This window comes from Solanum dulcamara, chromosome 4 (assembly GCF_947179165.1).
Source record: "Solanum dulcamara chromosome 4, daSolDulc1.2, whole genome shotgun sequence".
Lineage (NCBI taxonomy): Eukaryota > Viridiplantae > Streptophyta > Magnoliopsida > Solanales > Solanaceae > Solanum > Solanum dulcamara.
In genome coordinates, this window is record NC_077240.1 from 78,831,414 (window position 1) to 78,856,746 (window position 25,333).

A 25,333-nucleotide genomic window follows, 5' to 3' on the forward strand; every position below is an offset into this window, starting at 1 on the left:
TTTCCCTTTCACTCCCTTGGGAGATGGACATTTTCTATTTTTTTCACTTCATTTCAAGCATTTTGTTTTCTCCTTCCCTAAATTTTACAAGGCTCTCCTAGAAAAAAAAAATTGCCATTTATTCAGAAAATTTTGTAGCTTTTTTATTTTTTTCCTCTTCTCCCAAATCCTAACTGAATTACCATCTTCATAATTCAATTCTTGATCTTGAGTTTTAATGACAAAATGACCCCATCATACTACATGCTACTTCCATCAACTTCCCTGCAAATTCAAACACAAATAATTTAGCAAAGATATAAAAAAGTGAACACGCGAAGAAGTCAAAGGTGATGTAGGAGGGGAGACAATTTCGCTTTCGTTAGATTGTGTGGTAACTAGATTTAGTGGTGGAGCCAGAATTTTCACTAAGAAGATTAAAAATATGAAAAAGTCAAGGAGATTTAATATTTATTATATATAAATAGAAGATAATTTTAATCTAGTTTATACAGTGTAAAAAACCCTCCTCCCACATGGCTACGAAAGGTTGCATTCAAAATCTACGATGGAATCAATTGATGCTGGGAATTTGGATAACATAGCGTCGTCGTCGTCCACGAAGATGGTAGATCAGTTAGGATTGAAACCCCTTAAAAATTCAACATATATGGTATATATACATAAAAAAGAAATTGACCTATCTATCAATGTCAGTGTCATTTTACGAGACGAAAAGGTGTCACTTGACTACCTTTGTTGCCAACTCATAAGGGCAAAATGAAATTGACAAATCAGGACAAACTGATAATTGAAGTGAAATACTATTAGAGAGCAAGTGGGGGCAAAGAATTTGTCAACAAATAGGCTAGGCTGGTTGGTCTTTAAAGGACTCGACATACAATTGGAGAAAATCAGAGCATATAGCTTGTGTCACAGCTGTAATGCCATGGAATTTCAACATAAAAGATCAAAACACACAAGACACCAAAACAATTGACTTAAATCACGCTCGGGTCTTGATTTAGTGGTAAGAGCACAACACATGATGTGCATATTAGATGCACGTAATAAATTTAAACTCTAGTGAAAACAAAAGTGTAGTGTTTAAGATAGGATGACAAGTCCATCATTCACTAGGTCTTGAACTAAATAACTTTTTTGTTCTATGACCGAAAAATCCATCTGAGGCAACCTTTTGGACTAAGGGAGGCCTTCAAAACTTGAGGATAATGGTTCACCCCTCTATTCTTCTCTAGTTAAATACCAAGCTTCATTCGCACTGCAAGACTCAAAACCTAACTTAAGTAAAAAATCCTTACATCTTTGTCGGAAAGTCTAACTTGAGGTAAAACTACTCCCTCATAATGGCAAAATCATTCTCAACACTCAAACTCGCTCGAAATTTCTGATTAAAGATAAAGGGATAGATGTCTCATGTTTGGTGGTTAACCCTTTATTATGATGCTTTATGGTTAGGTATGACCAAGCCAACTCTTTTCCTCTTTTAATAATTCAACTACTAAAAAGAACAACTAACTCCATCAAATGGTTTTAGAATAGTCTATACATCAAAGCAAAGAACAAATTCTTTTTTATCTTATTATATATGGCTCACCGACAAAATTTCTCAACTACTAATTACTTGAAACAATTTTGTCACTTTCTATAAAAACGTGCAAGCAGATTAATACCTAACAATTTATGGGTTATAATAAAAGAAATTAAACAAAAACTAACTAATTAGTGAAAGTGATGACAATGATCTCTTAACTCACACACTTGCCTAATTTATATAATTAAAAAAAAAAACCTAGCAAATCAAGCAAGAAAACATACAAGTCTACCACTTTGTGGTATCCGAACAAGTTTACGTATCTCGACTAATTTTTACAGGGGTTTTGCTACCTCCTTCAGGACAATAAATATCGAATAACTTTATCTACCGTATTTCAACAATTTGGAAATAATTTGAGGAAATTTATTTATGTGGGAAAAGATGAATTGTCAATTTGTGCAATCTCCAAAAGTTTGATACACATGGCTTAGATTTATTTTTTTAGGAAAAAAAATAATAAAAATATGTAGCTTAGATGTTAAGTCCAAGAATTCCACCACAAAAAAAGTTGGCAACAACTGGAATCACAAAAAGCCATAATTCCATTATAACCACCACCAAATTTTGTACTATACATCACATTCAATTGTCAAGAAAAGAACCAATTTTTAACATTTTTTGAGCTAAATAACATTAACTTGCAAGAAAAGAACCAATTTTTAACATCAAACATACCTTCAAAAACACAATTAAACCTTATTTTCACTGATTTTCAAGAATTACAAGTCCATTAACACACTCCAAAATACACAAAAGTTCAATCAACAAAATTACTTTCATAATTAAAGAATTAAAAGGAAAATAAAGAACCCCTTTAAGTTAATCCCCTATTTTCACCCATTTCAAGAATCTAATAAATCATCAACACACTCAAACCCAAAAACACCCTCAATCCAATACATCTTAGCTACTGTATTATCTTTACACACTTGTCTTTTTGATAATACGCTTTACTTAGAACTGACAGTCTATCGAAAACAGTTTCTTTATCTTCACACGAGACTACGTAGACACTACTCTCTCCAAATCCTAAATCACACTAAATATATCCTCTCTTTTTTTGATAATATGTTTTAGTTGAGCTGAGGGTCTATCGGTAACAGAAACATTGTTTTCACAATGTAAGAATAAGGGTGAAGTTGTGTACACACTATCCTCTTCAGACCGCCATCGGTGACAAAAACCTTGTTTTCACAAGATAAGGATAAGGGTAAAACTAAATACCGACCTCACTCTAGGTTATACACTGAGTATGTTTTAGTTGAGCCTAGAGTCTATCAGTAATAAAAACCTTATTTTCACAAGGTAAGAATAAGGGTAAAACGGTGTACACATCATACTCTTCAGACCACACCTATTGTTATTTGTAGCATAATTAGAGATAAAACACATAAATTCCAACAATTAAGGTCAAAAATAGATTTAAAATGAAATTTTACAATAATTAGATATATAAAAAAAATTAGTTACCTCTTCTTGGTTTAGCAACAACTTTAGCAGTAACCGGAGCAGATTTTGGAGCCACCTTAATTTCCTCCACCGGAAAAAGAACTCCGTCAATCCCCTGAACGGAAATCCTCCCGTCGGTATAAATATCCGGGTCAATCAAATACGCCGATCCTTCACCAAACCCGAATTTCACTGATCCATCAGCTTCTTCAGCAACAACTTTATGGGGCAATCTTAATGTATCATACTTCACTTTTCCGAATCTTCTTACGGAATTATACATACTTTCTTCCGTCTGATACTCAGGCACCAAGTGATAATACATTATCTGTTCCGGTGCACCGGGTTCCGATAGCTGATCGGTTGTTAATTTCGCCATTGCTTCATCATTTGGAGCTAAAACTGTTAATACATATCCTTCTGAAACTAATTTCCCCATTTCAGTAGCTAAAGATGTAAGGTTTACTAAAATGTCTGCTAATTCGTTGTATCCGCCGTAATGTAGGAGGGTTTGGATGAAATCCTTCACCTGAGTTTCGCCGTCGAAGTGGTGGTGGTGTCCACCGGGTCCGGGAGCTGGTGCCGGAGCTAGTGATGGACCTGGTGCCATTGCAGAGTAAATTGGTAGCACCGGTGGAGCACCGGCGGGTACTGGGTTTGCTTTTTTCTTCAATCGGTTTGTTCTCGGGTCGATTTCTGGTGCTCCTTGTGGGAGCACGGCTGAAATCGACCGGAGATTTCTTCGGTTGTTGAAGGATTGTTGTACTGATTTGGGTATTAAAACCTTTTCGATTCCATGGATGATTCCGTCTGGTTTGATTATATCATCTGGGTGAATAATCTTCGCCATGTTCACGGAGAGACGTTCAGCCTCTCCCGGACAAAGAGTAGTATGATTTCGGTGCCTATAACCTCTCGACTCAATGCGAGTGGGTACCATGTGGAAAAGGAGGAGATTCTGAAGGGATTTGATATTTCCGGGCTCGAGCAAGAACCGCTTGAACTCGGGATCTAAATCACGCTCGAGAGCCTCGTTTCTAGGTGCGAAGATGGTGATATTGTGCTTCGTTACAGCTTCCTCGAGCGTTTGAAGGAGGAGAGCTTTCTCAACCAGCTCGGAGAGCTCAGTGTAGTGAGAATCTAAAAGGGCTACAAGAACTGAGTTTGAGTTTATCTGAGGTGCTGGCATTTGAGTTTTTTCTTGTAATGTAGCACCATTAATGGTGAATGTGAGAAACAAAGTGAACAAGAAACCATAGATCTGTAAATCCATGGCACTTGAAGAAGAAGAAGAAGAAAAAAGACTTGATTTTTTTTTTTCAGTTTTCTTGAAATTTGCTCTTGGTTTCTTGATTCTTCTTTTTAGTGATTGTTGGTGTCTTAACACAATTTGTGTTGTGTGTGAGGGATGATGGAGTGAGTTTGTGGGTAGTTTGGCATTGGTAGTAAAGAGGGGGCAAAGAGAAAAAGGGATGGGTGTGGAGGTAAGGGGTAGGGGGTGGCCTCTATAGTTGTCATTGTTTGGTGGAAAAATAAAGTATAGAGGTAATGGAGGGTCAAGGGTTACTTTCCTAAATATTTTGTTGTTAGTGTTCGTTCATCACTCTTTGTACCCTTTTCTTTTCTTTTTTTTTAACTTAAATTATGTATCCGTTTTGAGGATCGATTAATATGAATTTGTGATCTAAAATTCCATTTTTATGGGAAACATTCTTTATGATTTAGTTTTTAAAGCTTGAAATCAATCTACGAGTTAAGACGAAAGAAGTATTTATTATTAGAGATTGAGCTAGAGGATAACTTACGAGTTTACGACAATTCAAATTAAATATTTGTGAAGAAATTTTATTAAATATATAAATTGTTAATTTAAAATAATTTTAAATTATGAAATTATCCTTCTTATCATCTTAAAATAATAAATTTTAAATTATGATTCTGTTTCGACCCCAAACTTTTGAGGGTGAAGGGAGAGACTTTGGCTTCAAGTGAAAACTTACTAAACACAAACTTCTCTTTCCTTCTTTTTTTCTTGCCATTTGAAATTGGGCAAACTTTGGGTTAAAGTTCTTACCCAAAGAAAACTAGTGACATGTGGAAAATGAAGTTTAGTTAAAAGTATTTGGAATTAAGGAAACTTTGGGCTAAAGTTCTAACCCAAAGAAAAGTGACATGTGGACAATGAAGTTTAGTTAATTATTAAGCTTTAAGTTTGACAAGTGGCCCTAGATTTTACTTTTTCCTTGATAATTAATGGAGGCACTAAATTTATGTGAGGTAAACAAGATGCAATTAGCATTTTCTTTTTTAAAAAAACTCTTATGATGTATTGTTCATGTGTGCTTCTTAGAGTATATCAATTCATAAATATGAAGGTTCTTTTGACATTTTTTTGTTCAAATTAAAACATAATGTTCTATCCTTTATGAAGCACATATTAGCTTAAAGTATGCAAAAACTCTGTAAAGCATATTTAGACACAATGATTAGACCTTAAGTTTTCATTCTTGTCCTAATAATTGGTAACTTTGTTGTATCCACTAACTAAAGTAAGCACTATTTTGAAGGGAAAAAAAAAAGAAAAAGAAAAAGAAATGGGGAGAGTGACATGAGGGTTGAGGTAAAGAGATGGATCGTTTGGTACGTGGATAAGAATAATAATTTCAAATATAAAATTTGAAATTAACTTCATACCATATTTGATTTGATATAAGCTAATCTCAAGATTATTGTATATCTCATATAAACGGTGGAATAAAATAATTTAATGAGATATTCCTGCAAATGAAAATAACAAAAGAAACTTTCACTTGCATATGATTTAGTGATCAATGAAGTAAAAATAATCATGAAATATCATACTCAAATTTCAGAGAAGGCAAAAAACACTAGTTGATTTCTTCTTATTTTGCTTATCCTTAATGTATAGAGTTATCGAATACTTATATTAGTAAAAAGTTACGATTATTTGGTGAAATAACTAAAGTGTATACAAATTAATCGTACACTTTTTTAAAAAAAAAAGAAGCTAAAAGTTGATTTCTTTTCTCTTGGGGTCCTAAGTTAAGTTTTGCCAAGATCTTGATTCCTTGATCGGAGTAAAGTAAAAAAATATTTGATATTATGATTGAGATGTACGTAAACTAATCAAATACTATCGTTAAGGGCAACCCGATGTACTTAAGCTCTCGCTATACGCAAACACTGTCGTTACTAATAGGAAAAAAAAACTTAATGGAAAGTTGAGTTCCTTTTTGGGGAAGTTTTGCTAAGTTTTTGGTTCCTTCAATTTGTAGAAAATAGCATGTACTTTATTATATAAGTAAGATGTGCATGTAAGTTGTTGGGACGTTAACATCATTAATTAAAAATAAAACTCAATAAAAAGTGAATTTCGTCAAGTTTTTTTTTGGTTCTCTCTATTGATGAAAAACTTCAAGTACTCAATAATATAATTAAGATATTCATAAGCTGATCAAACACTACCGTCATTAATAGACAAATGAAAACTCAATGAAAAGACTAACTTCTCCTTCTTTCGGGGGACCTAAATTGAGTTTTGTCAAGTATTTGATTTCATCCGCAAATTAAGAGTAGGCATAATACATAATAAACATAAATATGACATTTAACTTGGTTTCATTTTGTAACTATGACTTTTAACTTTAATAGTACATAAGTAGACACTTTAACTATTTAAAATTTGAACAAATAGATACATTTGTCTTATGTGGTAATTTTGTGTCATAGGTGGTGTCCTACGTGGATTATGTAACGTAGGGCATATGTGTCTACTTGTTCAATTTTATACAAATTTAAATATCTACTTATGCACATCCAAAATTGAAGAACATAGATGTTGACTAAACCAAAATTAAAATGCATAATCTATGTATTATACCTAAAAAGTAACAATAACTCATACTATAATTGAGATGTGCATAACTTAATTGGACACTATGTGCAAATATAAGCCACACTGATGAAAATAGGAAGTATTTAATAATACAATTGAGGTACGCATAAATTGATCCAATGGTTACCGTCATTAATAGACAAAGAAAACTCAATGAAAACCTAACTTCTTCTTTCTTGGGGGACCTAAGTTAAGTTTTGTCAAGTTTTTGTTTCCCTTCACAACAAATGTGGGGTTTAGGAATTTTCTTTTTCTTCTTATAATTATTTTTATTTTTAATTTTAATTTTAATTTTTTTCTTTAATAATTTGGTTTGAACAGGCTGTAAATGGGGTCCACACGGTTTAGTGGCATTATCAATGAGCTGTGAACGGTGGCTTAGCGGCACATAAGCCACGCCGATTCCTTTTTATAGCTTTGCTCGTGTTTTTTGCGTGTTGTCTTTCAACTCTCTCTTTCTTGGTGTTTTTCCCAATTTTCTTGTGTTTTTTTTGGTTTTTGACATTTGTATTGGGATCGATTAAATTTAAAATTATATCAAAAAGTTTGAGATCAGAGATATAGTACTTTATAATAAATTTGATTTTATATTCAACGTTTAAATATTAAATTTTAATTAAAAATAAAATAGTACTTATTAGGATGAGCGTTCGATATTCGATTCGATATTTTTAATGTTAAGTTTCGATAATTGAAAGTAGATATCAAATATCAAATTTTGAGAGTTTGTTTTAGTAATTCGATTATTACATATTGAAAGAAAATATATGTTACCAAGATATGTTTAAAATTTGTCCAATATTGAAATGTTAATTTTTAGAGAAATTGTGTTTAAAGGATGAATCTCAAATCTTAACATTAATATATAAATGTATCCTTTAATTTGGCCTCATTTCACATTTATGTCCTTCAACTTTGGGTGTGCATAAGTAGACACTTAAACTTGTATAAAATCGAACAAGTAGACACGCGTGTCCTACATGACACAATACATGTAAAATGCCATGTAAGACATAAAATTATCATGTAGAACAAATGTGTCTATTTGTTCAAGTTTTAGATAGTTAAAGTATCTACTTGTGTACTAATCAAGTTAAATGTCATAGTTGCCAACTGAAGCAAAGTTAAGGGTCATATTTATATATTATGCCTTATGAATTAATCGGCGTAGTTCAATCAAAACATCTAAATCACTCCTTAATGTTACTCACATATATGATAAGCAATTTATCAAGGATGGACGTTCGACATTCGGTTTGAAAGCTCAGTTTGATACAATGATCAAACTTTGGTACGGTTAACTCTAGTTTGGTCATTTACATCCCGTTCCTAGTACTTACCTCTCCGCCACAAGGACGATGCTAGGATATTTTGCAGGGTTTCTACGGAACTAGATAATTTTAACTCAAATTTTGTGTGTATATATATATATATTTTCTAAAATCTACTTAATACTCCTTCTATTTCATATTAACTGAATTTTTGAGACTTTTGTCATAGTTCAAAATAAGTGAATTGTTCAAAATTCAAGATTGAACTTTTTACCATCCTTGCTCTTCATTTACATTTTCCATGTGATAAGTTTGAGAGAGTTAATTGCTCATATTTATGATTTTATTTTGAATTATTTCTATTTTTTAGAATAGTTAGACAATTACTAAAATAATAAAAATGAAAAGTAATGTTCAATTTATGTCCTAAACTTTTTTTCTAAATAAGTGTGTATTATCTCATAAATTTAATTGATATGAAATAAAGAAAATATAGTTTTATCCAAAACTCAGAAAATCGCTTTCATAGAATTAATATTTATAAACTCAAAATACTAATTTTGTACGAACCCTGTTTAGGGGGATGCATCTTTCGAATTACATTTCGTCTGAGCCAATACTTTCATAACAAAAGCATAAACTTATATATAAAAAATTATAATAAATAATATATATAAATTTTAAATTCTAAAAATATAAATCTCGCATAAAATTTAAATTTTAAATTCGTCTTTAATCTCACAGGTCAATATTCTCATTATTCTAATACATTAATAGTTGTTCTTTTCATATTTTTTAAAGGTAAATGAATTTTAGTAGGAATATTGGAGTAGAATTCATTGAATGTGGAATTTAATGAAAACCACCAACTTCAACACACATGATTGGACAAAATACATAATTTTTTTTCTTTTTCTCAAGGCATGAAAAATACAACAAAAATCACCTGTTTTGGAGAAAATATTTAAAAATAGTTCCTTCTATTTAAATTATTGTCATGTGTTTTTTTATATTAACATTATGTGTCAAGGGAAGAAAGCTAATAATAGAGCTGTCAATATATGAATTTGACCTATAAAATTAATATACCTTAACTCACTAATTAATTTTGACATGTTAAGAATATTTTTAACCTGTTTAATATTATACTAGATATTTGACCAAATTTAGATTATCTAGATTAGAATTAATTTTTAATGTTTGCTAATAATTTAAATCACAAATTTATAAATACATGAACAAGATAGGGTATGTTGTCCACATGGCTGGATCCTAGAGGGTAGCGAGGGTTTTATCCGAACTTGAATGGTAAAAATTAGACTATTTATATAAGGCATTTTTATTTTTTAAAAATATATATTTAAAAAATTGAATCTCCTGAATATAACATTAGAGGTTAACTTAGTGGTTGAGGGGGTTCTAAATTCACCTTGATGTTCCATCACATCTCAAGCACCACTGGGTCGTTTGGTAGCTGGGTAAGAAACAAATTATTCACGTATTAATTTTCTTATAACTTATACGACATTTGGTAGCTGGGTAAGAAACAAATTATTCAAGTATTAATTTTCTTATAACTTATACGATATTTGGTAGGTAGATAGAAAATATGTTATTCATCTATTAACTTAATACGACGTTTGGTTGATAATTTAGAAACCCACATAACTAATACATTTATAAGTTATGAGGAAATCTATATATTATTTTATATAGAATAAGATGTGGAATAACTAATTCCTGCATAACTAATATCTATATAAAATAATATATGGATTCAACCAAAAATAATCACTATATTACTAATACCTGCAAAATTCTAACTAGCTACCAAATAATCACTACATTTTTATTTTTTGACCTCACTTAGTGGAAAAATTTAGATCCGCCACAGATTGTCTACACATTGAAAACCAATTAAATATTCCCCTCTTTTTTTGTTTTCACTCAATATCCGTTATTTATATTAGAGTTTGACTAAATTCGAATTCACACCTCGCACATTAAGGGGTTCGTTTTTTAGGATGACGCTCTTGATTAAGGATGCATACATGCTTTTTGAAGGTTTTTTTTTTTGGCTTTTCCTAATTTAACAATTTGAACAAATTGACAAATAGGAAATATTTGGACATAAATATTACCCAAAAATTGTATTTATAGCTTCTTTTTCCACTCAGTTTGTCCTTCATCAGTACAACTGTCACTTTAAATACTAATTATAGATTGCCTGTAAAGTATAAACTTAATATTAAAGTTAATTTGTCAAAGTAAGAAGTCAAAGAAATTAAAGCCAATGCTTGAAATACAGAAATTAAAAGACAATCATAAGGCTGATTATATACTCTCTTCCGTTCCATACAACATAATAGGTCTAATAATCATATTATAAATCTTACTTTTTATGTCTTATTGATAAATTCTTATTACACAAGACATAAAATAAAAGCTTTCATTTATTCCATTTCACTCAAGTAAGATGTTTAATATCATCATACTACTCTCCATTTCCTTGAATTAATAATCAAAAATACTTGAAAACTTCCACTCTTGAAATTGAAGATGACTTGTACATCAATCTTCACTTTCACATATATCTCGTGAATTATGTCATTGAACATACATTTCCTGTACTCTATCTTAGTCCTGAACTCCTGTATCACCAAATCTCCAATCTATCATTAACTATGTCACATGTAAAATAAAAATAATTAAAATTAAATTATTTTTTGAATATAAAAAAATAGTATAAAAAATTAATATGAAACAAAATATTATTTTTTTTATTCAATATTCAAAGCCTACATTAGAGTATCAACTAAATTTGAATCGCACGTTATAAAACTCATTATAATTTACTCTATTATACACGGGGCTTGAACTGAAACATAATATTTACTTCAACAAATGGCTCAACTAAAGAATAATTTGGAGCCGAGCTGTAAAAGATGTAATATTAGCCACAGAAAAATATCGCAGCCGATGGACAGCTATCATTGTCACGACTATGAATGACAAGCCACAGCTTTGCCGCTGTTTTCTTCTATGATTGTGAAATGACTATACTACCCTTAAATTCTGTCGGCGGTGTTCAAACTTTTTGAATCTTTTTTTTGTTCTTGTTGGGTTTGATACTACTTTTAATATGGTAGGGAAAATAGATAAATATATCCCTTAATTTTGTGATTTAAATTAAATATATTCCTCACTAAAATTTATTCTTTTTGTTAACAAGCATATATTTATTGAATTAATTTTTTTTATAAGAGTATTTTTTTAATTTTAAAAATATAACTTGACTTTAAAAAATTACTTCACCTATTTTTTTGTCCTTTCATATCTAACCAAAATAAATAATAATAATAATAATCCCTTTTCTACTTGGTCATAAAATGATTTTGGATCGAGTCTAAAAAAAAGAGAGGATTGTTTTTTTTTAGTTGGATTGGATTTGAAGAGGTAAAAGAAATATCAGCAAGTAACTCTTTAAAATGGCATGAAAGTTTTGGAATTGAATAAAAAAAAATTAATTCAATAAGTATATACTTGTTCATGAAAAAGATAACTATGCACTATCTGTTAATTAACAAAAATATATTTGTATTATTTTTTTAACGAATGATATATACACTCTAAATTACAAAATTAAAGGGTATAATGAGAAGAAACATTGTTAGCCCTCTCTCTATATATTTTTTTAAGTAAGATTTTTAGATCCATTTGGTACAACACCTCTATAAAAAGAAGACTTGTAGTTTCCTAAACTAATACTTACATTATTTTACAATTAAAATACTACACATAACAATTATAATATTTTTCTGCTCGTGATACAATTTGACCCTAAGCAAGAATATATATAAACCCATATTATTATATATTCAACAATTTCAATATTAAGAACTTTAAATGTTCAATCTAAAATTTTAATTTGCCTATGAGCCTGACTAAACATTATTTAAAAAATAAAAGAAAGAATATTAGCACTTTTAATTCTCAAATATCAACAAAATTCTATTTTTTAACTCTGTCGGTGGTGTTTATTTATTTATTATTATTATTATTATTATTATTTTATTTTATTGTTGGTGAGTTTTGATACTTCAATTGAATAAGGAGAATGATTGCTGGCCCTAGAATTAAGATTTAAGGCCCTCTATTATTCTTTTTAAGTAAGATTGTGACCCTATAGTATAATGTCTTCTGTCCATTTTTACTTATTCACTATATTTTTTTAAAATATTCAGTAATTCTTGTCTAGTTTGAAAAACTAAAAGACAGTTTATCATTTTTTATCTGTTTTATCCTTGTTATTTAATGCTATTTATTTTTTCAATATTTAAATGACTAATAATTAATAGGAGTAATATAGTAAAATTATTCTTCTATTTATTGTTTCTGAAAGGGTGTGTCAAGTTAAATATGGACAAGTAAAAATGAATGGAGGGAGTATTAATACTTAATAATATTAGTTCTCAAATATCAAAAAATTAAAATTTTGTTTCTTGTGATTTTTGATACTTCTGATCCCTCAAACTCTGAATCTTCACAAATTTAGCATGCTATTAAATGCTAAATTATTCGGAAATCAATATATATCACGTTAAATTTGTAATGTTACTTCATATTTAAAGATAATATAGTTCTAAATACACTCTACATTTATGTGATGCATAATAATTAATTGAAGAATAAATGTATTTAATCAAATATTATAGGAATCAAAACCAAATTTCATTAGTATATGAGAGATCAAAAGTGCAATTATTCCTAAATATAATAATGAAGCATATTTTTTCTCTATTTTATCAAGATTTTGATCCTTTTATAGTATCTTTATAATTATTGCATATTGATTTATATCAAACTAACAATAATGATGATGGTGATGAGAGTTTCATGATAGATTGGACTTTAATTAATTTTTATTTAGAAATTTGCAGTTCAAAGATAGTGAGCTATTAAAGACTTGATAATCTTTTCCAATCTTTTGAAACTTTAATAAAATACATGCATCTTTATTGAAAGAGAAAAAAAAAGAAGAGATTATACCAAATTATTGAGTTAGGAGCATTTTGTCTTTTATGTTCTTTTTAATCTTTTTTTTATTCAGTGTTCGAGACTATATCCAAATTAGCGCCACATAGGGCCTCTTTCGAGGGGGGGAGTGCTCCCTATCAAGACTTTTTCTATACGCAGGGCTCGAATCCTAGACCTCTGATTAAGAAAAGAACAGTCTCATCCACTGCACCACATCTTTTGTGGTTATGTTCTTTTTATCTACTATGACATAAGTGAGTTTTTGAGGGAATTTTCTTTTTGTTTTAAGTGAAAATCAATAAGCTTTAATTGATATTTCATTTTTTTTATAACAATCGTAGTATTTATGTCAGCTTATGCATATCTCAATTAATTCTACTGAATATCTACCCCTCCAATCAATAACAATTCAATTAATTTTTATTTTCAATTTTTTCATCCACACATTGATCAATAAACTTTAATTGAGGGTCATTATGTTTTATAAAATTTAAAATATATGTACTAGGCTATCAATATGTTTCATAAAAATGTTAGGTAGGATATTTATTTGGTGGAACCAATAAATCACACGGGTTTGTTAGATACGTAGGGCAAAATAAATAAATCAAAAGGACTTATAGTACTTTCTTTTTGATTGATTCATATATAACTGTCCAAAACTTTTTTGCCCCAAATTGATATGATTATTCATAATTATCTAGTGAATGATATTTATAGATTTTATAAAATTTCACTTAGTGTTTAGGGTCACAAAATAGAATTAATATTTTTCTTAGTTTTTCGTGAGCATTATCATGTGAATATTCTGTAAATATGTATGTCCGAAACTTTTTTACTTCAAATTTAATAGGATCATTCGTAATTACTGACATTGAATCAAATATGTTAAACTTCTAATAAGCAAGGCATACTGTCTTGGACACTTAACCAAGCTCTTGATGAGCGGTATCCATCTTCACCTTATTCTGCTCTCCTTAGCCTCCGAGTGTTATTTCATCGTCTTAATTTATTTGACGGTATTTTCTTTTAGTTCGTAATCAATCAAATACCATCACATAAATTGAGACTTTGAGAGTACAATATTAAATTAACTGTTCTACCCTTGAACTCTGTCGGTGGCTTCTTTTAGAGGTAAAAAATAATAATTTTGGGTGGGTTTTATATACCTATTTGAATAATATTAGTAATCATTTTTCTCAATCATTATTATTGCATAATAATGATAAAATATAGTAAAATTAAAAACAATGATGGTTTTAAAAGATATTTACATGATCAGGTCATGTGCTTTAGGTGTTCACCTGTAAATTTCTTGATAAGCATTAGTTGGTAATATTCTAGTAAAAATAGTAGCTAACTTACTATTATAGGTTATATTTTTTTTTTAAACTAAAAATGTTATAGTTTATATAATTTAAATTCTAATAATAAAGACCAGATATTATCATGTTTTAACTATATTTTGATCCTTTTGTAAAATCTTTTTTTTTTGGTTTTCTCATTTGGTGTTCGAATCCAAGACTTCTTAACTAAGGATGAAGAAGTACTTACCACTGCATTACAATTCTCGTAAGTCTTTTGTAAAATCTTTTTACTGCATGATTCATCTCAAACTAATAATGACAAATTGGACCTTAACTTTTTATATTTTGGAAATTTAGAGTTGGAACGAAGTCCCAAATTGATAATTAAAATTTGAAAAAATTGAGAAAGTATATATAAGATGTAATACTATTCTTTATCATGCGAGAATTTTTGATGAAAATCATGTAAGACTTGTTTAAAATATAAAATATTGTGTGATATTAAAAGTGTCTTTTAGGCTGATTTATTCCAATAATTAGTATCAGAACTGATAATTTAACGAGACGAAAATGAAGAGAGAGAAGTAGCAATGTGTCGCTTAATTTATACTACCTTTAGATGCCAAAGATAACTTGGAGATGCACATTCACACAAATAAGCTAGTTTTGAACTTCGAAAGCCATAAATGCTCGATCACATGAGTAACACATAATGAATCTTGAAAATTGACCCATGGATCCTCTTAATGGGTCATGTAAAACTTAGTTAGAGTAAAAAACCCATGGATCATGTCAAACTTAGTTCGAGTAAAAAACCCATGGATCATGGTTATTGGTCACATGAAAAATTAGTTTTGAGGGGGAAATGTTTTTGGTGCGCGAACAAAATCCACATTCGAATTGAAAAGATTAAGAAACAACATATAAAATATAAAAATACTTTTAGAGTTTGTTTGGATAAATTTATTTTAAGTAACTTATAAGTTGAAAACTACTTATAAATTTTAAAAAAATAGATGCAACCCAGCTTATTTTTATTTTTTTTTACTTATAAGCTGTTTTCAACTTATAAGCTGCTTAAAATAAATCCATCCAAACAAAGTCAATTATTTATTGATGCTTATTTTAAATACAAAATAACTTTAAATTGACCAACCGAATACTCAAAAAAAATTGAAAATAGCTTATAAATAACTTATAAGCCAATTCAAACGGACTCTTAATGATGTGCGACCTTCTGAAAGAGAAAAAAGTTCGAGAGAGTACCTTTGGAATTATTTTTTTTTAAAAAAATAATCTAGAGAGAAAAGCTGGTTTATTAAGCTCTAAATGCAGAAATATTGTTAATTTTTCAAGTTGTATATAATGTGAAAATCCAAGACAAACTTTTTAGAGCCAAATTTGAGTGAATTGTTCAACATTCAACTCATGTTTACACACTATAAACCAATTTTACAAATAGTAAAAAAAGAACATTCTCTTTCTCTGGCTATTCATTTCTTTGTTTTGATCAGACAACATATCTTCAGCGCGGAAATTATAGTACATTGTCTCCTTGTTTGGGATTGAGCCGTAATTGTTTATGTTGTTGTCGTCTTGCATATCATATTTGAAGATGATGAGCTGAAAACCTGAGAAACAGAATAAATCTCATCATAAAGAAACAGTAATTTCGAAGGGGAGTCTTGAGGCAACGGTAAAGTTGTATCCGGTAAATTATAGGCTACAGAGTTCAAGTCGTAGGATCATGCTAGCCTCAACATATACATGAGCAATAATTCATCCAAGTTTGTGCACATAGGATGCTTTGTGCACCGAGCTATCCTTTGTATAAAAAGAGATGGTCTAATTCATCCATCTCTTTTGAGCAATAATTCATTCAAGTATACACAAACGCCAGTATAGATGCTAGATGTTTTCTCCTCTATAAGATCGATAATTGCAAGGAAAATGATAAGATATGCAAGTTCATTCAATATATGCTCTACCGAACACGGATGTTAGCCAAAAAGACAGTCAAATCCAGGATTTCGAGTCAATGTGTTCTGATCTTTATCTTTCTTCACATACATATAATCTTAGACCGAGCTAGATGCACATGGGTTCTGCAGAGCCCATCGCGTCTAGTCTAGCTCCGCCACTATTGACAAGAACCAAAATACTACCAATTTCAGTTATGCCAATTTTTCATCTAAAAAAGCATCTTTAAAGACAGTTATAAGAATACAAGAGACAATAGAAAGAATAAAATGATTTTTTGCTGAATAAATTGCTTACTTTCAAAGATGAAATGCTGAGGACAATTGCCACGCAACTGATTAAGTAATGACTTAATTCCGAGCTGTACTTGCAGGAAAAGTCGTAGAATTATTTTCGTTCAATCTGCTTCCGTTATGAGCAACCATATTATCATTGTGTCTCTGCTCGGTATTTGAAGGATCCAGTATGTTATTGTCCGTTGGATTTTCTCGTGTCTCGAGGCGTTCCATCATGCGAGATACATTAGCTATTCCAGCATTAACCTCTCTCCTAACATCGGAACCAATATCTGCCATAGAAGTACTTCGAGAAAACAATCTTTCCTTCCACCCTTGTGTACTCTTTGAAATGGATTCTCTATATCTGCAAAGAAAAAACCACATTCAACATGCTTATTTATAGCTATTAAAATGACACACTCAAAAGAGCAAGTTTAGGAATTCATACTTCATTGATAATGAATTAAATCGAGATTTCCAGGATTCCGGTAATGACTGAATGTCTGATGGTTCTGCTGTATCCTGGTTTTCTGTCAAAGATGTACTAGAAGAGCTTCTAAAACGAAAAAAAAGAAGACAATGACAAATTTTGATTTGAGAAACATGTGTACCATTGATGTTTAGCCAAGAGATTGAAAATCATCAATACCTATCGCCAACAGATATTTCTTGTTTAACGGTTTGTGGGCGAACATATCGGGATGATGAAGCGGAAAGTTGATTACTTTGATTAGATGAGAGGTGAGGCAAAAATTGTGCAGTCTCACGGAGGACAGAAGGATCAGCTATAGCTTGACGAGAATCCGATTCAGTAGGAGCAACGGAAGCTGAAACAGCAGCAGCAGTAGGAGATGGATCATGATGAGTTGAAAACACTAAAAAATGCGGACGACCATGGGAAGATGACCGATTTCTTGAGCCCTCTCGTTGACCAAAGTTGTGTCCCCTTCCCATTGCTGCAGCAGCAGCCAAATGCTGAATAATGCGCTCTTCGAGTTCAGACTCACTCATCCCCGTGGTAAACTAGAGAGCAATCAAAAAGGAAAATGAGATGGCACAACATTACAGCTTGTGGAATTTCATTTATCAGATAGGTGATGCAACATTATAGCTTGTGAATTTACCAGAGTAGGACGACGGAACACACTAGCATTTCTTGCCTGATTAAACCTAAAATTCCTCTCTTGTTCCACAGCCTCGAGCAATTCTTGACTGCAATATCATCCGAATCAGGGGATTCAATCAAAGTTGAATATCAAGGTAACGCGTAACATGAAAAAGATATGAATTTGTGAAATTGGAAAGGGAAAGAAGCCAAATGAACCTTGTAGGATCTTTCAGACTTAGGGGCTGCCAACACATTGGGCAATTAGAACTTCTCTGATGCCTGTATTGAAAAATTTATACAGATAATACTCGAAAAACAGTTATGTAAATTTTGAACATCAGAACCAAAATCGGTCCCAGAGTTTCACAAGTTTTCATGTACAAAAATTAAAAAAGAAAGTTATGCGAACTTCATCAAAAATATCATATCAACATCCTCCAAGGCAAACTTATTCAGAGAAACAACCTGAAATGAGATAATTGCCATGCATATTCGGCATTAATTAAACATAGTTAACCTTGTATAAAGGTCTCCAGTTCATCGTAATCATAATGCTAATTAACATAGTTAACCTTGTATAAAGGTCTCCAGTTCATCGTAATCATAATGCTAATTGCTATAAGTTTACTCACAAAAAAAAAGACAAAAGAAAAAGACTTAAGCTCACACTATGATTCTTATGCATCTAAACTGACAGAAGAAAGTAAGAAAATGCTATATGGAGCTATTTGATGTAGCCTTATCTTTTAGTTACAAATCGAGCTTTATTTGTTTCAGGCGTTCCGACTATTCAGAATTCTTGTTCTGTGAATGGAACCCTTATGTGGTTTGTCAACATTCCTTATACTACGAGACACCACTACAGGTGGAAATCCAATCCATTATAAGATGCTGGATAGAAACAAAAATTGTTTCGTAGAAGGATCATCGTTTGATACAACATGGACTAACGAGGATGAATTCCATTCTATAAATCTACATCTTTTGGCAATCTCACTCACCCTCGTCACGTTTTCTCCAATTGAGGAAGAATGATGTACAGATAACATTTATTATTTGGACATACTATTATCTTTTAGTTACAGATAAAGATTATATATTAGCTTGAGATGGTCCTCACCTTAGCTAGAAGAAGAGTTTTAATTGTTCAAGATGATTTGATTATTCAAGGTTCCTATTGTTAAATCGGATAGTTATGATTTTGTGAGGAGACCTGAATAACCCTTGATGAACAGTACTTCATGAATCGATTTATCTCTCTCTTTCTCTTTTATTCTTGTCTGTAGCTTACCGAGGACATGACCTTACATTGGAGGATATGGAGGTCAAGGATTATGGTAGAAGGTTAGTAGGTAGTCGAGCATTGTCTAACTTTTCTTATTTGTATTAATATTATTATTACTCTTCTACTTACCCATAGTTTCCTTTGCTTTGGGTTTTCATATTATTTATTTGTCACTACTGTTCTTTTCCCCATTATTTTCAACATGAATTCGTTGCTACTGTATTTATTTTTCAACCTATTTTGATATGTTTTACTTGGGCCAAGGGTCTATCAGAATAGACTCTCCACCTGCACAAGGTTAGGGGGTAAGGTATACATACACACCACCCTCCCCAGACCCCATTTGTGGGATTTCACTGGGTATGTTGTTGTTCTCTTTTATTCTCTTCTCTCATTCTCCTATATCTCTTTGTCGCCTCCCTTTCTCCCTTCTCCCTTCTGCTACTACATCTGTCTTTAATCAGAGTACTATTTATTGTTCCATTAGTTCTGCAACTTTTTTAGATTGCTTAACAGCTTATTTTTCCTTGAAATATGGCACTGAAAAAGTTTAGAAGATTTTCGATGCAAAGTGTGGGGGCCATCAGCAAACTGTGATTTTCTACATAGGAGGAAATCTTGTTTTCTAAGTAGGTAGAGATCTTGTGTTTGTTATTTTCTATTTGAACTTCTAATGCCATTGACTTTGTGATAAAATAGTAAGTCTTCCGTTAAGAACTTAGTTTGAACTTCAAGATCAAGTAGATCACGGCATTACGCAAGTTAGATTATTACATCAAGAGATCTGACTAACTTTATCACACCTTATAAACCACATCGACTTCATGAAAAAAAGATTCTCAAAATCAATGAAAATGATGAAAACAGGAAACACTAGGTGATTTGTTCCCATTTGTCTAAGCTTGGCGGATAGAATTATCCTGTACTTATGTTGGTGAGAGGTAGCAGGTACCCCGTATAATTAGCCGAGGTGTGCGTAAGCTTGCCCGGACATCACAGCTATCAAAAAAAATCTTTTTTACTTCTCTGTTTTGCTATCCCAACTCACAATTATGATAGCCAGTAAGCCACCCGTTCCCAGAAAAGGACAGTCACAGAAGCTATCATGTCTAAGTTTATTCTTCTATTCCTAAATGGATTTCGAATCTCCAAGTGACACTTTAATCACCCAGACAACAATAAATAAGCTAGTGAATACCAAATAACAAGAGCAGTGAATTAAAATTCTCAAAATCAACCTCCCAAGAAAATGATTCTCAAAATCAACTTCACGAAAAAAAGATTCTCAATATCAAATAAAGATGGTAGAAGCAGGATTTGGTGCAACAGCATACCATTCTAGGATGCACTGGAGATGAAACTCATGCTTGCAGCTTGTAAGCTGTTGAACAACAAACAGATATCTTAGGAAGTTTTTAACACCTCGGTAAAATGGGCAGAAGGAGCAAAAAACCCTATACTTAATAGAAAAAAAAAGGGAACACCCCGGTGCACAAATCATCCCGCATTAGCAGGGTCCAGGGAAGGCCATACCCCAAGGAGGTATGATGTAGACAGCCTACCCTAATGCAAGCATTAGTGGCTGCTCCCACGGCTTGATCCCTTGATCTATCGGTCACACGTAGACAACTTTACTGTTGCTCCAAGGCTCCCCTTCCATCCTATACTTAATAAGCAGTTATATTTTGTGCAGAAAGTATTCATAGTGTTCACCGTTGAAGGATCACTTTCGCAGAAAGCCTCCAGACAAATGCTGCATGCATCATCACAGGCATCTTGAATTCCTCCTTCTACAAAAGCTGCAGCTGATGTGATATGACTCTCCGCTTTATTGAGCTCGTCGTCCATTTCCAGAACCTTACATATGCAACAACAACCACAAAATCGTTTAACTTAATATCTCATGACACTCCTATTATCTGCCTCCGAGAGCAAAGAATCATTTAACTTAGGAAAAAGAAAGAAAAATCAGAAATTCCACCGGCATAGCGTGGAGAACTCCATTGATAATTGATAAATGCTCAACCAAAGTACAATACACTGAGACACTCAAGAATTTTGAAGAAAATTGAACCATCCTCAGTGTAATACATATTAGTTCAATAAGATCACTGTATGACAATTCTCATTCACTTATCAGACAAAAAATTAAAAATACCTAACTCCGAAAGACATTAAGAAATTTCCCATGACATTCAGAATAAGATAACTGTCTTCATTCCATAAAATCATCATCCAGGCATACATTACAAGTCCTTTATTTCATCACACAAATGGAAAAAAGATGCAAACTTTAACACAAATACAAAGAAATCCCACATATTTACATTCACCACAAGAGAAATATTGATAAAAATGTAAACTTTATCCCCAACTACTAAGAAATTTCACACATTTACATTCACCACATGAAAAATCTTGAAAAAGATGCAAACTTTATCCCCAACTACTAAGAAATTCACAGATTTACATTCACCACATGAAAAATCTTGAAAAAGATGCAAACTTTATCCTCAACTACTAAGAAATTTCACACATTTACATTCACCACATGAAGATTCTTGAAAAAGATGCCAACTTTAACACAATTATATACAAATTTCACATATTTACATTCACCACATGAAAATTCTTGAAAAAGATGCAAACTTTACCCCCAACTACTAAGAAAATTCACACATTTACATTCACCACATGAAAAATCATGAAAAAAAAATGCAAACTTTAATACAACAACAAAGAAATTTCACATATTTACATTCACCTCAAGAAAATCTTAATAATGTACAATAAAATTTTAAAAATTCCATAAATAGAACAATTGCAATCCTCATAAACTAGATCAATAAGAGCTATAATTTTCACGCTGCATTTGTTTTATTGATCAGAAAACTTTACCTCAAAAAAAGAATCAGAGAAATGTTCTGGAAAATGAGTCAAAAGGAATGGAAAAATTTGCCATGAATTAGAAAGATTAAAGCTCTGATATTTTTTGCCATGAAAAAAAGAGAAATGAATGCTAAGGTCCCATTGAAGAAACCCTTGAACTTAAGGAAGAATAATTAGAAAATGGTAATGGGGGTCACGCTCTTTATCTCTTATTATTGTTTTTGTCATTTTGTCCAACAAACTTTTAATTTTGACATAATACATTCATGGCCTCAATTACACACTTTAATTTTAAGTGTACATATTTAGATGTCTTATTTTATTTTTTCTGTGTCTAACTTATAAATAATCATCTAGATACCTCTAAAATTTATAAGTCATATTCCTGAAATATAATGAGAATGAATTGGAATGTGTAATTGTCAATTAAAATCAAGTTAAAATGTCTAAATGTTCACTTTCAAAATTGAAAAACTTACGTGCCAATTAAAACTAAATTTAAGTATTTATTTATGTAACAGTATAGAAATAAATTACGTGACATTTTGGTAGTGGAAAAAAATTCTAATAAAGAGCATGCATATAGAAAATAAAAATAAAATTATATATAAAAAACCATTTCTTTAGTTTATAATGTATAAATGTGTCAATATTTTTTATAGGCAAATTCATAGATAGGCATTTGAATGGGATGATTTCATCATTTTTCGTGTGTTAGCCTATGAATAATTTGGTGGTGTGATTTCCAATCAATTTTTATCTAATATTTTTATGGAATCCTTTATAAGTATTCGATGGAGCAGTATGTGAAGCCTCGGTACGAATCATGACATATTTAAAGCATTTTGGTGGTATGACTTCGAACAATTTCTTTCTGAAACCTTATGGTACCCTCGGTAAGTACCCAGGAGAGAAGTATGTGTAGAATCAGCACGATCCACGATACATTTGTAGCATTTAGGGCCACTCAAGCGGAATTAGATAATTTTTTAATTTTTCGTGTGTGTTATCCCATGAATATTTGGGTGGTATGACTTCTGGTCATTTTTTTTCGAAACCTTTACGAGACACTCTATAAGTACCCCGGAGAAGTATATGTAGTCTCGGCACGATCAACGATATGTATATAACATTTAGGGGCACTCAAGCAAAATTAGAGGATTTTATCATTTTTCGTGTATGTTAGCCCATGAATATTTTTGTAGTATGGCCTCCGGTCAATTTTTATCCGAAACCTTTATGTGATTCTCCGTAAGTGTTCGAAGGAGAAGTACATGTATCATCAGTACGATCTACGACATATTTATAGCATTAAGGGGCCACTCAAGCGGAATCAGGCGATTTTCTCATTTTTCGTGTGTGTTAGCCCATGAATATTTTGTTAGTACGGCTTCTTGTCAGTTTTTATGAAACACCTCTACTGGATCCTTCGTAAGTACCTGGGAGAGAATCATGTGTAGACTCGACACAATCCAAGGCATATTTATGGAATTTAGGGGTCATTCAAGCGAAATTAGACGATTTTCTCATTTTTCGTGTGTGTTAACCCATAAATATTTTCATGCTATTACTTTCGGTCAATTTTTATCCGAAACCTTTATGTGACCCTCCGTAAGTTTCCAGGAGAGAAGTACGTGTATCATCAGTATGATCCACGACATATTTATAGCATTTAGGGGTCACTCAAGCAGAACTAAACGATTTTCTCATTTTTCATTTGTGTTAGCCTATGAATATTTTGATTGTATGGCTCCCGATCAATTATTTTTCAAACCTTTTACAGGATCCTCCGTAAGTACCCGAGGGAGAAGCATGTGTACCTTTGGCACGATCCACGGTATATTTATAGAATTTAAGGGATACTCAAGCGGGATTAAGCAATTTTCTTAATTTTCGTATGTATTAGCCTATTAATATTTTGATGGTATGGCATCAGAGTATTTTTTTTTCCAAACATTTATAAGACCATCTGTAAGAACCTAGATGATAAGTATGTGCTGCCTTGGCACGATCCAAGTCATATTTGTAGCATTTAGGAGTCACTCAAGCGAAATTAGGTGATTTTCTCATTTTTCGTGTCTGTTAGCCCATGAATATTTTTGTGGTGTGGCTTCTGGTCAATTTTTATCCAAAAACCATTATGGGACCCTCCATAAGTTTTCAAAAAAGAAGTACATGGAGCTTCGACACGATCCACGATATATTTATGGCATTTAGGGGCAACTCAAGTGGGATTAGGCAATTTTTTTATTTTTCGTGTGTGTTAGCCCATGAATATTTTGGTGGTATGACTTCTGCTCAATTTTTTTTGATACCTTTACGAGACCTTCTATATGTAACAGGGGGAGCAATACGCATAGCCTCAGCATGATTCACGACATATTTATAGTATTTAGGGACCATTTAAGCAGAATTGTGCGATTTTCTCATTTTTCATGTGTTTTAACCCATGAATATTTTGTTGATATGTCGTTCGGATAATTTTTTTCTGAAACTTTTATGGGACCCTCTGTAAGTACTGGGATGAGTAGTACGTGTAGACTCGACAAGATCCACGGTATATTTATAGAATTTAGGGGTCACTCAAGAGGAATTAGGCGATTTTCTCATTTTTCACGTGTGTTAGCCCATTAAATTTTTAGTGATTTGACTTTCGTTCAATTTTCTTATGAAACATTTATGGGACCCACCGTAAGTATCCGAAGGAGCAGTACTTATACCCTCAAAATGATCCGCGACATGTTTATAGCATTAAGGGGTCATTCAAGCGAAATTAGGCATTTTTCTTATTTTATTTTTTTGTTTGTTAGCCAATTAATTTTTTGGTGATATAACTTTTGGTTAATTTTCTAGTGAAACCTTTATGGGACCCTCCGTAATTACCCTGAGAGAAGTACGTGTAGCATCGGCACAATCAACGGCATATTTATAGCATTTAGGGGCAACTCAAGCGATTTTCTCATTTTTTGCACATAATTTAGGTCATTTTTTTGAAAAACCTTTATGGGATTATCCTTAAATATTCAGGGGAACACTACGTGTAGCCTCATAATTATCTATGACATATTTATATCATTTAGGGGTCATTCAAGCGAAATTGGCGATTTTCTTATTTTTTGCGTATGTGTTAGTCTATGATTTTTTTTGTGATATGACTTTTGGTCAATTTGTGTGCGAAATCTTTATGGACCTTTCGTAAGTACCCGGAGGTAGAAG

General features: G+C 31.6%; 2 protein-coding genes across 4 annotated transcripts; both read right to left on the reverse strand.

Moving 5' to 3' along the window:
• On the reverse strand, positions 1-4,600 carry LOC129887747 (fasciclin-like arabinogalactan protein 17). Its single transcript, XM_055962959.1, has 2 exons — positions 3,068-4,600; positions 1-264 (listed from the first exon to the last, which is right to left on the reverse strand). Exons 1-2 carry the CDS (start codon positions 4,317-4,319, stop codon positions 215-217), a joined length of 1,302 nt encoding a protein of 433 aa, XP_055818934.1. The 5' UTR covers positions 4,320-4,600; the 3' UTR covers positions 1-214.
• Positions 4,601-15,915: 11,315 nt separating this feature from the next.
• LOC129887748 (E3 ubiquitin-protein ligase RHF2A-like) lies at positions 15,916-22,300 on the reverse strand. Of its 3 annotated transcripts, none has more exons than XM_055962961.1 (9): positions 22,127-22,300; positions 20,942-21,085; positions 20,563-20,609; positions 18,160-18,222; positions 17,960-18,047; positions 17,485-17,858; positions 17,284-17,388; positions 16,855-17,199; positions 15,916-16,208 (listed from the first exon to the last, which is right to left on the reverse strand). In XM_055962961.1, the coding sequence occupies exons 2-8, from the start codon at positions 21,074-21,076 to the stop codon at positions 16,908-16,910; spliced, it is 1,104 nt and encodes a 367-aa protein (XP_055818936.1). In that variant the 5' UTR covers positions 21,077-21,085; positions 22,127-22,300; the 3' UTR covers positions 15,916-16,208; positions 16,855-16,907. The 3 variants fall into 3 exon arrangements, with proteins under 3 accessions (XP_055818936.1, XP_055818935.1, XP_055818937.1); XM_055962960.1 differs by having other exon boundaries at positions 17,284-17,391; positions 22,127-22,299; XM_055962962.1 differs by lacking the exon at positions 20,563-20,609 and having other exon boundaries at positions 17,284-17,391; positions 22,127-22,298.
• Between the last annotated feature and the right edge of the window lie 3,033 nt (positions 22,301-25,333).

Coding starts and splice junctions, on each gene's coding strand:
- LOC129887747 (XM_055962959.1), bottom strand. CDS start 4,319: ATGGATTTACAGATCTATGGTTTCTTGTTCACTTTGTTTCTCACATTC. Junction 265..3,067: donor TGTTGCTAAACCAAGAAGAG/GTAACTAATTTT, acceptor TTGAATTTGCAG/GGAAGTTGATGGAAGTAGCA.
- LOC129887748 (XM_055962960.1), bottom strand. CDS start 21,076: ATGGACGACGAGCTCAATAAAGCGGAGAGTCATATCACATCAGCTGCA. Junction 18,048..18,159: donor AGTCTGAAAGATCCTACAAG/GTTCATTTGGCT, acceptor ATGATATTGCAG/TCAAGAATTGCTCGAGGCTG. Junction 17,859..17,959: donor TGTTCCGTCGTCCTACTCTG/GTAAATTCACAA, acceptor ATTGCTCTCTAG/TTTACCACGGGGATGAGTGA.